Source organism: Mustela erminea, chromosome 5, assembly GCF_009829155.1.
Source record: "Mustela erminea isolate mMusErm1 chromosome 5, mMusErm1.Pri, whole genome shotgun sequence".
In the NCBI taxonomy this organism is placed as follows: Eukaryota; Metazoa; Chordata; class Mammalia; order Carnivora; family Mustelidae; genus Mustela; species Mustela erminea.
The window spans coordinates 107,176,182-107,189,842 of record NC_045618.1 but is presented as its reverse complement, the minus strand read 5'-3'; the positions used below and the strand labels follow the sequence as shown (position 1 = coordinate 107,189,842).

Genomic DNA, 13,661 nt, shown 5'->3' with positions numbered 1-13,661 from the left:
CGACGCCCCGCCCCGGAGGGACGCTCTCCCGCGGAGTAGGCGGTTAGGCCGTGGGCTCCAGGTTCGCACTGCGGGAAAGTCGCCGCGTCCCGGGACTCCGGCGATGGAGAAGGCGCTGGCGATGCCGCGGCTGCCCCCGCACGACCCGGGGACTCCGGCGCTGTCGGTGGTGGACATGCACACGGGCGGCGAGCCCCTGCGCATCGTGCTGGCGGGGTGTCCGGAAGTGGCTGGCCCCACTCTGCTGGCCAAGCGGCGCTACATGCGCCAGCACCTGGACTATCTGCGACGACGGCTCATGTTCGAGCCCCGGGGTCACCGGGACATGTACGGAGCTGTGCTGGTGCCTAGCGAGTTGCCGGAGGCGCACCTGGGCGTCCTGTTCCTGCACAACGAAGGCTACAGCTCCATGTGCGGCCATGCAGTGCTGGCGCTGGGCCGCTTCGCCCTCGACTTCGGGCTGGTACCCGCACCCCCGGCCGGCGTCCGCGAGGCCCGAGTCAACATCCACTGCCCGTGCGGGCTGGTGGCCGCCTTCGTGGAATGCGAGGGCGGCCGCAGCTGTGGCAGGGTGCGCTTCCACAGCGTCCCGGCCTTCGCGCTGGCCACAGGTAAAGGACGAGACCCTCCCAGCCCTGGGACGCAACTAACTGCACTGCCTCTCTGGCCTGAAACTCACGCAGTGCAATTAACCCACCCACAAGCCTTTGCAGTTAATAAAAAGATAACTCAATGCAAATGTCTGTCAGCATGTTAGCCTTGCAGATTTGTTCCGTGTATGCCGCAGATTATTTCGTCTGGGTCTTGAGAGGGGCTTGAGGAGTACAGAATTCCGTGTCTCTCTTACTCAGCGCCTCATGCCTCACTGTCAGGCATTCCTAGAGATTGCACAGTTGGGTAAGTCAGATAGGGTCAAGGCAAGAGCAAAGAACAGCCAAAGTGCCAGGGTTCACTGGCTGGTTCAGAAGACACTTACTAGACATTGCCCCCTGACAAGTTACTAAACCCTGTCTTGTTTTCCTCACCTGTGAAAGTGCCTTCCCCATTTCTTTGGGAAATAATTAAATAAGAATGAATGAACTAAGCAGTTTATAAACCGGGAAGACATAGATGTTGCTGATTTTATTCTTGAAGAACAAAAATAGCTGTTGTCTGAGTCCAAATCCTGATAACCCCTTAAAGCTATGCAACCTTAATCAAATTACTAACTTCTCTGTGCCTGTATTTTTTCACTTGTTATCTCATTGAGTTTTTGGTGAGGATTTACTGAGAGTATGCAAAGTACTTAAAAATTTTTAAAAATACATTTCGAGAGACAGGAGGACTGTAGTTTAACACCCAGTGCTCATCATAACAAGTGCCTCAATACCCATCACCCATTTAGTCTAGGCCCCCACCTCCCCTCCAGCAACCCTCAGTTTGTTCTCGATCATTAAGAGCCTCTTATGGTTTGCCCCGCTCTTTTTTTTTTCTTCTCCCTAGGTTCATCTGTTTCGTTCTTAAATTCCAAATGAATGAAATCATACGATATTTTCCTCTAATTTCGCTTAGCATAATACACTAGGGTATTATGCTAAGCCATCCACATTGTTGCAAATAGCAAGGTTTCATTCTTTCGATGGCTAAGTAATATTCCACTAAATACAGGTAGGTACATACATATATACATGCCACATCTGCATACATTCATCAGTTAATGGACATTTGGGTTCTTTCCATAATTTGGCTATTGTTGATAATGCTTCTATAAACATCAGGGGCATGCTATTATATCTTGATCTTTCTTGAGGATTTGGATTCTAGATTAGCCTAATTATGAATGAGGCAGTAATAGCCCAGGCATTTGCTAGTCTTAGAGCAACCTCAGACAGCTGAAACACACAGATTGATAAGAATTCCCCTGGGGAAACTTTGACCTCTAGGAGAGAATGTCGTCACATCTGGATAGGGAGGGCACTTGATATAGACAGGAGTTTGGTTAGGACTGCATCTCAAAAATCTCAGCAGTTTAAATAGTTTCGCTACCCAATTTCTCCTTAGGCAACCCCAGCAGCAGACTGGAAGCACTCTAGGTTCGAGGGAAATGACAGCTGGCAGCAGGGTCACCAATGACATCATAGTTCAGGGCTGGCTGGGGCAGGGCAGCCAATCTGTAAGCACATAGTTCCTGAGAGCAACACTGTGTGACTGTTCGATAATTGGTAGGCCATAATGGTCACTTTGAGTCATTAAAAAAGATCCTAAATTCTCTACTTTGAATAATGCTAAAAGGGTGGACTGACAAGTGTTCAAGGTTACTGCTCTACCCCCTCTCCATCTTGATGACCTTGCAAAAGGGATTCCACGCTTCAAGGTCATCATCTGCAAAATGAAGATGACAACAGTACCCACCTCAGAGGATTGCTGAGTTGTTTTCCCTTCCACACTGCTAAAATGAAAACTTCATTGTGTTACTGTGTTCGAGTGCTAGAACAGTAGGTAGTCAATATTTGTTGAATGGGTAACTAAGTAAATGAAATTGGGAGAAGAATATGGTGATTAACAAGTGTAAATATCCTCTTAAGAACCCTATTCCCCTTGGAAATTAAATTTTTGGCCTTACCATTAACATTAACGTATTGCCCGTTTGTGCCAAGCACTCCCCCCGCATTATCACATGGAATTCACACAACAGTCCTTTCAGACGGGAATAATAGTTCCATTTTTTTTCTTTTTTGTTTAGCTCTTTCATTTTTTTGTAGTTGAAAAAAACAAATATAACATGAGATCTACCCTGTTAACAAATTTTTAGGTATGCAGTATAGCGCTAATTATAAGCACAATGCGGAACAGCATGTCTCTATAACTTCCTCCAACTGCATGACTAAATCTCTGTATCTATCAGGCAGTAACACCCTGTTCCCCCTCCCAACCTTGTGCCTTGCAACTATTATTCTGCTGTTTCTAAGAGTTGAAAAATTTATACACCTAATTCATGGGAGATTTTGCAGTGTTATTTCTATGACTGCCTTAATTTACTTAGCATAATAGCCTCAAGGTTTGTCTATGTTGTAGCACAGGACAGAACAGTCTTCATTTTTATGGCTGGATAATATTCCATTGTATATATCACATTTTTTTTTTATCTCTTCATCCCTTTAGCAGTTCCACTTTATACATGAGGACACCAAAGCCACACTTAGCTTTCCAGCTTCCAGCAGCCTCTCTTTTCCATCTACTTCCTCATTCTCCTTTCGTTAAGGCTGATTTTTATGTTACACTAGCATCAAGATAGAGACATGTTTCAATCACAGTTGCTCTTAAGTTCCACAGGCATATTTCACTTTTTTCACTATAAATTTGCTCTGTTTTGACACATCATGTGTTAGAAGGGCTCTGGGGGCTAGCCTGGGACTGAGAGCATACTGACTGGTATCTTTGTATGACTCAGTGTGCAAACTCAGGCATGCAAGCTGTATTTTATTTTTCAGAGTTTCTGAATTTGAGACCCGATCCTACCTTGTTGATTTGCCTAGTCTCGTCGGTCTACATGCTGTCCCCTTTCCTGATACATGTGTAGCAAATCTTTCTTAAAAGAGCCAAGGTCTTGGGGCGCCTGGGTGCCTCAGTGGGTTAAAGCCTCTGCCTTTGGCTCAGGTCACGATCCTAGGTTCTTGGGATTGAGCCCTGCATCCGGCTCTCTGCTCAGCAGGGAGCCTGCTTCCCTTCTCCTCTCTCTGCCTGCCTCTCTGCCTACTTGTGATCTCTGTCAAATAAATAAATAAAATCTTAAAAAAAAAAAAAAGAGTTAAGGTCTTGAAGAAGAGAACCTTTTGGTCACCAGCCTACATGGTCAACCAGTGAAGCATCATCTTCCCCTGGCCATGTGGCCCCTGTCCCTGCCTCCCCTCCTCTTTGCTACCTCTGTTACACCCTGTAGCCTCCCCTAGTGCTGGGAGAAGTCAGCATAGGTCCTCTGCACTCCAGACCCGCCACTTCTTTCCTCGGTCCAGAGGAAATTTCTCTACTGACCAAGAGAAATACGGTGACCCTTCAGGACACTGAAGTTCTATGGAAACTTGGACACTTGGGCTTCATGGAAATCCAAGATCTTTCCCCCCAGATCTTGGGTTTCCATAAAACCTTCTTTCTCCCCCACCATGCACTCTCCCAGAGGTAGTGATCACCAAGACAGCTGGAATTGGGGAGGAGGAAGAGGAAAATGCAAGAAGGGGTAAAACAGTTTGAATATCCCAAAATATTATCCAGCCCCATTCTTTTGGAAATAAAAATTTAGGACTTCAAACAACTGACATTCTGGTGAAACTTTGGGAAAGCTGGGGACTTAGAATAATCTCAAACCCTAACACAAAAAAATACGGTAAACATCAGTGATTCTATAATGGCTTTATTCTGAGTATTTGCCTGCTTCATGAGATGAAAATACATAGATGAATTAGTATATATAACTTACATAGAAAAATCTTTTTTTCATTTTGTTTTGACATTATAGCTGAAGAAAGCCAATTTGTGAATAGGATCCAAAATCCTATATTAAATTATTCCTATTAGGGACACCTGGGTGGCTCAGTAGGTTGAGCGTCTGGCTTCAGCTCAGGTCATGATCCCAGATCCCTGAAATCAAGTCCTCCATCAGGCTCCTTGCTCAGCAGGTAGCCTGCTTCTTCCTCTGCCTTCTGCCCCCTGTGCTTGTGTTCTCGCTCTCTCTCCCTGACAAATAAATAAAATCTTTAAACGATTCCTAATAGTAGAATGAGAGGGGACTTTTATTTTCTGCCCTTGTTTTCACATGTTGATGCCTCAGGATTTCCCTTCTCTCCGCCTTTATAAGGTTTTCTAGCAAAGATCCTCAAAGTAGTTAACAAAATAAGTATACATAATTTAAGAAAAACATGGCATTAGATGTTCTCCGACTTAGATGAATATCATTAAGTTAAAAATAGATCACTCAGCTAAATGTCTATTATTATTGATGCTTACTCATTTTAAAAATGCTTCATTCTATAAGAAAAAGTACCCCTCCACCAAAATACACATATTAAAAATGCTCTGAATTGTACTGCCAAAATACTATAACAAACTTATTTTCAAACACATCTTTTTTAGATCTCTTAGTGGATGTTCCTGGTCATGGAAAGATGGCGGTAGATATTGCATATGGTGGGGCATTTTATGCATTTGTTAGCGCTGAAAGGTTGGGACTTGACATTTGTTCTGCAAAGACAAGGGACCTTGTGGATGCAGCGAGTGCAGTGACGGAAGCAGTCAAAGCTCAGGTCAGTACAAACACTGCTTTCATCACAAGGTGCCCGCCCCTGTGGCATGGAGGGAATGTAAATTACACATCTATGCAGTTAAATATCTACATATTTAAATTATTAATAGGACTAAAAATAAGGCATTGGTTAGGATCTTGGGCTCTATAACAAGACTATCTAGGAGTCCCAGTGTTGCCACTTCAAAGTTTTTCACAACCTTAAATGAGTTCCAAAACCTTCCTGTCGTGAGATGGGAATTGCAAAATACTTGCTTCAGAGGGTGTTATAAGAATGAAGTCAGACAATAGGTACCAAGGACTTAGAATAGTGCCTACCTACAATAAATGTTCAAGAAGTAACTTGTTAATTTTAATTATATACATACTAGTATAATTTGTGGTTATTTACACATACAGAAAATGTATCAAATAGTATTTCACTAATTTGAAATGCATATGCTTTGTGGTCATTCTCCAAGACTTGCAGACAATGAATGTCAATTATAGCTCCCAAATAGATTTCATTAAATCTGTTCAGACCTTGTCTTATTTCACAAAGAACATTAATTCCTAATTAGTAAATTTTTCCTATATTGCTAAGAAGTTACCTAAATGACCACTCGAGTAAGTCAAGTTTTGGTTTGGGAAAACTACTATGATAAAATCAGTTTAGATAATAAATATATCTAGAATATTCTTTCATTTCTAGCACAAGTCTGCCATTTTACACTTAAAGTTGGGACATGTAAATAAAACTCATGTACAGTATTTGCATGTTTTAGCATGTAAGAATTTCATCGCTATTCTAAGTAAAAAATAACTTGTGAAAGAGTGCCTATATACTTGTATTAATAATTACTATAGGCCTATTTAACATACTTGCAACTTTAACATAATTTTTTAATTTAAACAAGATGAAAATAGGGGCACTTGGGTGGCTCAGTGGGTTAAAGCCTCTGCCTTCAGTTCAGGTCTCATGGGATTGAGCTCTGCATCGGGGTCTCTGCCCAGCAGGGAGCCTGCTTCCTCCTCTCTGTCTGCCTCTCTGCCTACTTGTGATCTCTGTCAAATAAATAAATAAAATCTTGAAAAAAAATTAAAAATAAAATGTTTTTAAAAAGATGAAAATATATACTTTATTTCTGTTCTAAATTGTCATTTATCTAGGACTATAACTACCAATAGCTAGAATTAGTTTATCACAGCAATTTCTGAGGTTCTGAATTTATATCAATTTTCTGTTCACTAAGCAGACAGCTAATAGTTTGAGTTAAAATTTGGCATGAAATAACTTCACTTTATTTTTAATGAGATTAAGAGAAAAAGGCATAGTTTTCTTAATAAAAGGAGCAATTTTGGACTTGTCATTAAAGCACGAACTTCTTACCAAGGTGAGAAGGGGTAGACTTTGAGGGAGGAGGCATTCTGAGAAAAACAGGAGAAAATCTTGTATGAGAGGATCATATATAATATTATCTATTGGTGCTGAATCAGGCAGCAGAATAACTTTGTGAACTGCTGACCATTCACACCACTGAGGTAGAGTTAGGGAAAGGCCATTTTGGTAGGGACTGAAGTTAGTACACATTCATTTTTATTCATTTTAAAAAAGTGTTTATTTAAATTCCAGTTTGTTCACAGATGGTATAATGTGAGTTTCAGGTGTAGTCCTTCTTTTAACAAACATTTACCTAGAATTTAGTGAGACGCACATGACGCTATGTTAGATGCTAGAGACTCCAGGAGAAAACAAACCTGCCGTCCAGAAGCTCAGTCTGGTGGGGGAAGCAGACGTGAAGAGTGAGAGGTAATGGTTCTGTGGTACAGATGGGGCATGGGGGCTTGAGGAGGATGGAGAGCAAAGATCAGCAGGGAGACCTCTTAAACTTGGTTTTGGATGGACTCTGGATTTTAAGAACCCAAATCTATCTACTTATTCCCGATGACAGGTAAGTAGTAGCAGAATGTACTAATTGTAAGGATGCATGTGGAGTGAGATAATAGTTTGAGAGCTAACAGATGTCACAGAAGCTGAGGAAAAGTTAACCTAGACCTCCCGAGAAGCGCAGGAAGCACTTGGGCCTGACCTTGCTTTACCACTGAAGGGACTTAGCATCCAGTGCGTGCTCTCTCTGAGTTTACCTGTTGCTTTTTATAACACCAGCTGACTTCATCCTTTACAGATTTTTTTTTTCCCCTTCCAACCATTCTCTTACCTACTAGCTTCTGCATTCTTATAACTTCGGCTTGCTCAAAATTCTCTTCTGAGAGCTGAGTGAAGAAGCTTACCTAACACCCAATTCCGGCCTCTTCGGTTTCTAAAGTAACACACTTACAAAGAAGAAGCTAAGGGTGTCACTCACCCTCCCTGCCTCCTCCCAGCCTCTTCCAAGTCCTCATCTCTGCCATGGAATTCACCTCAGCTCTAGATGTTCACCGTCCGGTTCTTCTGCCTTATCCCCTTCAAGCTCATGAGAGGAAGCACAGGACCGTCTTAGCCTGTCCTGTTTGAGCAGCCGTGGTCAGTCTGTGGAGTAACCATCCTGGGGTCAGTGCTTCAAAGAGTGGGAGTGTTTGGAGAGTCTGTGTGTATATAAAATAGGACTGTTCCTTTAGCAGAGGCTATATGCAGGACAAATTCCCTAGACAGGACTCAAGGTATGACAGGAATCCTAACTAATCCAGTGAAACTATGTTTATTCATCTAGACAAAGACATCATTTCCTGCCTTGACCCAAAAGTATTTTAAAAATGACAGAGTGAAAAGTTATGCCTCAGAGGACCCCATCTATATCATTTACAAGGATAAATTTGAATCAAAATATATATTTTGTAGTAATCTACATGACAATTTATATTACATGATGATTTTCTTTGTCATTTGCAGTTTCAAATCAGTCATCCTGAGAGTGAAGACCTCTCCTTTCTGTACGGAACCATAGTGACAGATGGAAAAGACACTTATAGTGAGGAACCAACGACCAACATCTGTGTGTTTGCAGATGAACAGGTATTAAAACTGTAACGTTTGGCTCAAAAGCCGGACAGCATGCAACTGGAACACTGTGCATGCTCTCACCTTCATTTACTCTGAAACAGGTTGACCGAAGTCCTACTGGCTCAGGAGTGACGGCCCGAATTGCCTTACAGTACCACAAAGGGCTTCTAGAACTGAACCAGACCAGAGCCTTTAAAAGCAGTACCACCGGCTCAGTATTCACGGGCAAGGCTGTGAGGGTGAGTGACTCCTGTAGCTGCTTCTGTGCAAGTGTGCTACTTTGGACACTGAAGAGGCCTGAGCTGGGTGTTAGGTCCCAGCTCTCAAAAGAGAATTTTATTTTATTTATTTATTTTTTTAAAAGATTTTATTTATTTATTTGACAGAGACCAGAAGTAGGCAGAGAGAGAGAGAGAGAGAGAGAGAGAGAAGCAGGCTCCCTGCTGAGCAGAGAGCCCGATGCGGGACTCGATCCCAGGACCCTGAGATCATGACCTGAGCCGAAGGCAGCGGCTTAACCCACTGAGCCAGCCAGGCGCCCCATCTCAAAAGAGAATTTTAAAGCAGGCCTGTAAAAACTTCTGTTCAGCTAGGATATTGGTTCTCAAAATGTGGCTTGGAAGCCCTGGCGGTCACCAAGTTCCTTTCCATGGGTCCCACAAGGTCAAAACTTAGTATGCATTAACATTAAGACATTATTTGCTTTTCACTTTTATTGTCTCACGAGTGTATGGTAGACTCTGCAGAGTCTACACCACAGGTGATAAGCCAACTGACTGAATGCAGAAGCAGGTACAAGAATCTAGCTGTCTTCTATAAAACCATACGTTAAGGAGGTTTGCAAAAATGTAAAACACAAGCCATTTTCCTCACTAAAATTTTTTTGCTTTGGCAAATACAGTTATTTTCCCAAAAATATGTTGTTTGCAATAACATGCAATGGGTTTATTATTTTTTAATGAATTAATGAATAAATACCTTTAATTCTCTCAATTTAGTTAATATTAATAGATATAACCTACCTGGAGCACCTGGGTGGCTCAGTGGGTTAAAGCCTCTGCCTTTGGCTCAGGTCATGATCCCAGGGTCCTGGGATCAAGCCCCGCATCGGGCTCTCTGCTCAGCAGGGAGCCTGCTTCCCTCTCTCTCTCTCTCTCTCTCCCTCTGCCTGCCTCTCTGCCTATTTGTGATCTCTGTCTGTCAAATAAATAAAATCTTTAAAAAAATAGATATAATCTATGTAAACAAAAATTCTTAGAAAATCTTGTTTTATTCTATTTATTTGTCAGAGAGAGAGAGAGAGAGTACACGCACATAAGTAAGAGGAGCCGCAGGCAGAGGGAGAAGCAGTCTCCATGCTGAGAAAGGAGCCTGATGGAGAACTTGATCCCAGGACCCTGGGATCATGACCTGAGCAGAAAGCAGATGCTTAACCAACTGAGCAACCAAGGGGCCCCTAGATGCTCAAATCTTAAGGCATTAAGGAGTCCTGGAACCAAAAAGTTTGAGAACCACTAACTTAGGGTTTGGATTTTTTTTATCCTTTTTGTTTTTATTCTATAGGAGTGTTTCATTTTTTATAATAGGTTGTGAAAATCCCGAAAAGTTGTGAAAAATAAAACTTTTGTAATAGAATCAAATTTCAAATGTGCTAACAGAAATAAATTCTGTTCACTAATAAATAGTAGTAAATGAAATCTAAACTAAGTAAATTTAGGAAAGAATTTAGTAGATACATTTAGTAAATGAATCTATTCATAAAAAGTCCTTTAACAAAACAAAATATTGTAATACAGACTTTTATATCCTAATTTGGTGTTTTTGAAGTTTGATTTTTCTGAATATTGAGTTTTCTTTTAGGTTAGGGATTCTTATTAAATATAGTGATTTTATGTAAAAATTTGGAATTGTCTTCAAGTCTGAGATTGAAGATAAAATAATCTACAACATTTATTGGGTGCTTCACTGTAAAGTTCCAAGCTAAGTACTTTATGCATACCTTTTCAAGGCACCTGAGTGGCTCAGTCACTTAAGTGTTCAATTCTTGATTTCAGCTCAGGTCGTGATCTCAGGGTTGTGAGATTGAGCCCCACATTGGACTCTGAGTTGGGCATGGAGCCTGCTTAAGATTCTCTCTCTCACTCTCCCTCTGTGAGTGTCTCTAAAATAAATAAAGTAAAAAAAAAAAATATATATATATATATATATATATATTCCATCTTAATTCTCACAAGAAACTTGGCAAGTCAGTACTGTTATTATCCTTTTTAAACAGGTGATAAAATGGAGAATTAGAGAGTTTAGGTAATTTGCCAGAGGTCAAACAGTTAGTGAATATCGGACCCAAACTCTGAACGTGGACCCCTCTGTGTAGACCCTACACTGTTAACACTACTATATTGTTATTGGACAAAGCAAGTTTTCAATGAGGCTTTTATTACAGCAGATTTATAAAAAGATAATGAAATTACTGTATCCTAATCTAGTAATTGGTATTTTATCACAAGATTTAGTTATTCTCATGTTTAAAAGTTAAGAAATAAGGGGCAGTTGGGTGGGTTGGTTGGTTGAGTGTCCAACTCTTGGTTTTGGCTCAGGTCAGAATCTTGGGGTTCTGAGATCAAGCCCCCCCCCCCCCCGCCATGCTCAGCAGGGAGTCTGCTTCTCTCCCTCTCCTTCTGCCCCTTCCCCTGTTGATGCTTGCATGCGTGCGCACTCTCCCTAACAAATCAATACATCTTTAAAAAATTAAGAAATAAAAAGGATACTCTGTAGTTAAGATTTGGAGTTATTTCTTTTGTAGCTAATAGTCATACTTGACAGGACATCTTCACTCTCACCATATGCCTTCCCTTTCTGTCCTGACGCTTCCAAGCTCTCCCATGGCAATGGCGCCATCCTGGTCTCTCTCTCTGCCCCAGCTTCCTCTCTCTGTCCTTCCACCTATGGGTCCCCAGCATTCCATCCTTAGTTTCCTTCTCACCTCTTCTGCATCTTGATGCCACTGGGCAATTTTACCCTCTTTTGAGACTTCAGCTCCCAATCACACACTGGTGATGACTCCTGAACCTTCCCCCCTCCCATGCCTACTAGGTGCTTCTTTCCTGAGTCTAACACTCGTATTCCCAGCTGTCCACCAAACTCACCTTGAAATGACGGTCTCGGAGACATGTCATCTTGTCAAAAAGCTCTTCCTTCCTTCCTAAATGTGCTCCTCCTATCTCATTCGCTATCTTGATTAATGGGAGTCCCTGCTTCACTCCCCAGCCGGGAACTATGCTCACACTGAACTTATTCCTACTCCTCACCTCCCACATGCGTCCGTCCCCAGGCCTGCCGATTCTACCTGCAAAGTATCTCTGTTTTGTTGTTCTCCCTCCTCCCTAAAAACTGCCCTAGTGACTCGAGAGCCCATCAATGAATGAAGGTTACCTCTGAAGAAGTTTCTAGGTTTCTAATTGCTTTCCTCTCTGATTTGTCCTCATTTTGCAGCTAAACTTATCTAAAACACGAATCCGATTGTGTCACTCTCCTTAAAAACCTTCCATTACCTACTAGATTAACCCTTGGGTTTTCTTTAAAATGGTAAAAACCAAGAATATGGCTCTAGCCAGACACAATGTAAGTGCAGTCTTTTGATATTATATTCCTTTCCTCTTCTCAGGAAGCAAAATGTGGGGATTTTAAAGCTGTTATAGTGGAAGTGTCTGGACAAGCCCATTACACAGGTACAGCAAGTTTTATAGTGGAAGATGACGACCCACTGAAGGACGGATTCCTTCTCAAGTGACTTCAGTACTCCTCAGGGCTTTCTCTGAATTATGTGGAAAATGATACCCAATTGTATGACTTCCATTCTTTCTGAAGTGTTATGCTGTAACTAAATATAATCATTATACCTCATATTTGCACATGTAATTGGTATAAATGTCACCTATGTCTAACCTACAAAATGCTGAAAATTCCAAATATTTGTCTAGTTATTAACATACCAGGTAAAATTAATACCTCAGTCTTGTTACTTTTAAAATGTTATTCTATGCTACTTACTGTAATATTTTGTTGTAGATGCTCTTTGAATTATAACTTGATTTGTAGCCCTCACGACGACTCTTACAAGTTCAGTATTTTAGTCTTCCAGGTTTTGAGTAAGATAATGTCCTCTCTTCGAGCAGGATGTAAAGGAGATGGGTTTCTGTGGGTACTAAACTCTTAGCCTACACAGCCTGGGAAGGACTAGGGTGGGCCAGCTTCTGGGGACAGATGTTGTGGCTCCTACCAGGATGTTCTCTGTGCTGCAAAGCCCAGCTCCTCCTCCAAGGTAACTGAGGTGCCATTAGCTGATGTGAGGAGACCAATGAATAATCAGATTTCTGCTACATCTTTATGGCCCTTATAAAAGGGATTGTTTCTGCATTATAAACACGGGAAATTGATGAATTACTAGAGTAGGGTGAGTCTCCTACACAACTAAACACATGCCCCATAGATTTAGGCCTGAAAGAAATGTTAACTATTAATTCTTGCTAGTTAATTGTCTGTGAATCTGTTAAGAATAATATTTGATCAGGGCGCCTGGGTGGCTCAGTTGGTTAAGTGTCTGACTTTTGGTTTTGGCTCAGGTTATGATCTCAGGGTCATGAGATCGAGCCCTGAGTCAGGCTCAGTGTGGAGTCTGCTTGAGATTCTTTCTCCTGCTCTGCTCTTCACTGCCCCTCTACTCTCTCTTGCGCTCTCACTCCCTAAAAGAAATAAGTGAAATCTTTGAAAATAAATAAACAAAGTAAAACTTGATCATTTTTCAGTCACTAAAAATGAGGTATTAAAAAGTTATTCAATACGTGCTGCTCTCAATAGACAGCAGATTCCTGTGAAGTATTTGTTTTTCTGAGCATATGGAAACTGAAGTAATTAATATTAACTGATTTTGTCATCCAGTTATTAAGTGTGTGATTGAATTACCAGATCAAAATGAAAGATTTTTAGCTTTATAATTTATAGTTAATGTTCTTGATTTCCCTATTATATAAAATTAATGTTTTCCATTCATTCTCTATAAAATTCTATGGTAAAGAAATCACTTATCTTAAAAAAAATGACACTATCACTAGCTTAATATCACAAGAGATTTTCTACATGTCAGTGAGATTTGTTGTACTTTCCTTTTAAAATGAAAATAGACAGGAGCCTGGATGTCTCAGTTAAGTGTCAGCCTTTGCCTCAGGTCATGATCCCAGGGTTCTGGGATTGAACCCCCGCATGGGGCTCCCTGCTCGGGGGTGGGGGTGGGGGTGGTGTCTGATTCTCCTTCTCGCACTCCTCCTGCTTGTGTACTCTCTCTCTCTAATAAATAAATAAAATATTTTAAAATAAATAAAATGAAAATTGAACTATTATTTGTTCTCC

General features: G+C 41.3%; 1 protein-coding gene across 1 annotated transcript; it reads left to right on the top strand.

The window, feature by feature from the left end:
• Position 1: 1 nt before the first annotated feature.
• Positions 2 to 13,216, top strand: L3HYPDH (trans-L-3-hydroxyproline dehydratase). Its single transcript, XM_032344362.1, has 5 exons — positions 2 to 611; positions 5,107 to 5,276; positions 8,145 to 8,267; positions 8,357 to 8,494; positions 11,920 to 13,216. Exons 1-5 carry the CDS (start codon positions 104 to 106, stop codon positions 12,043 to 12,045), a joined length of 1,065 nt encoding a protein of 354 aa, XP_032200253.1. The 5' UTR covers positions 2 to 103; the 3' UTR covers positions 12,046 to 13,216.
• The last annotated feature ends 445 nt before the right edge of the window (positions 13,217 to 13,661 follow it).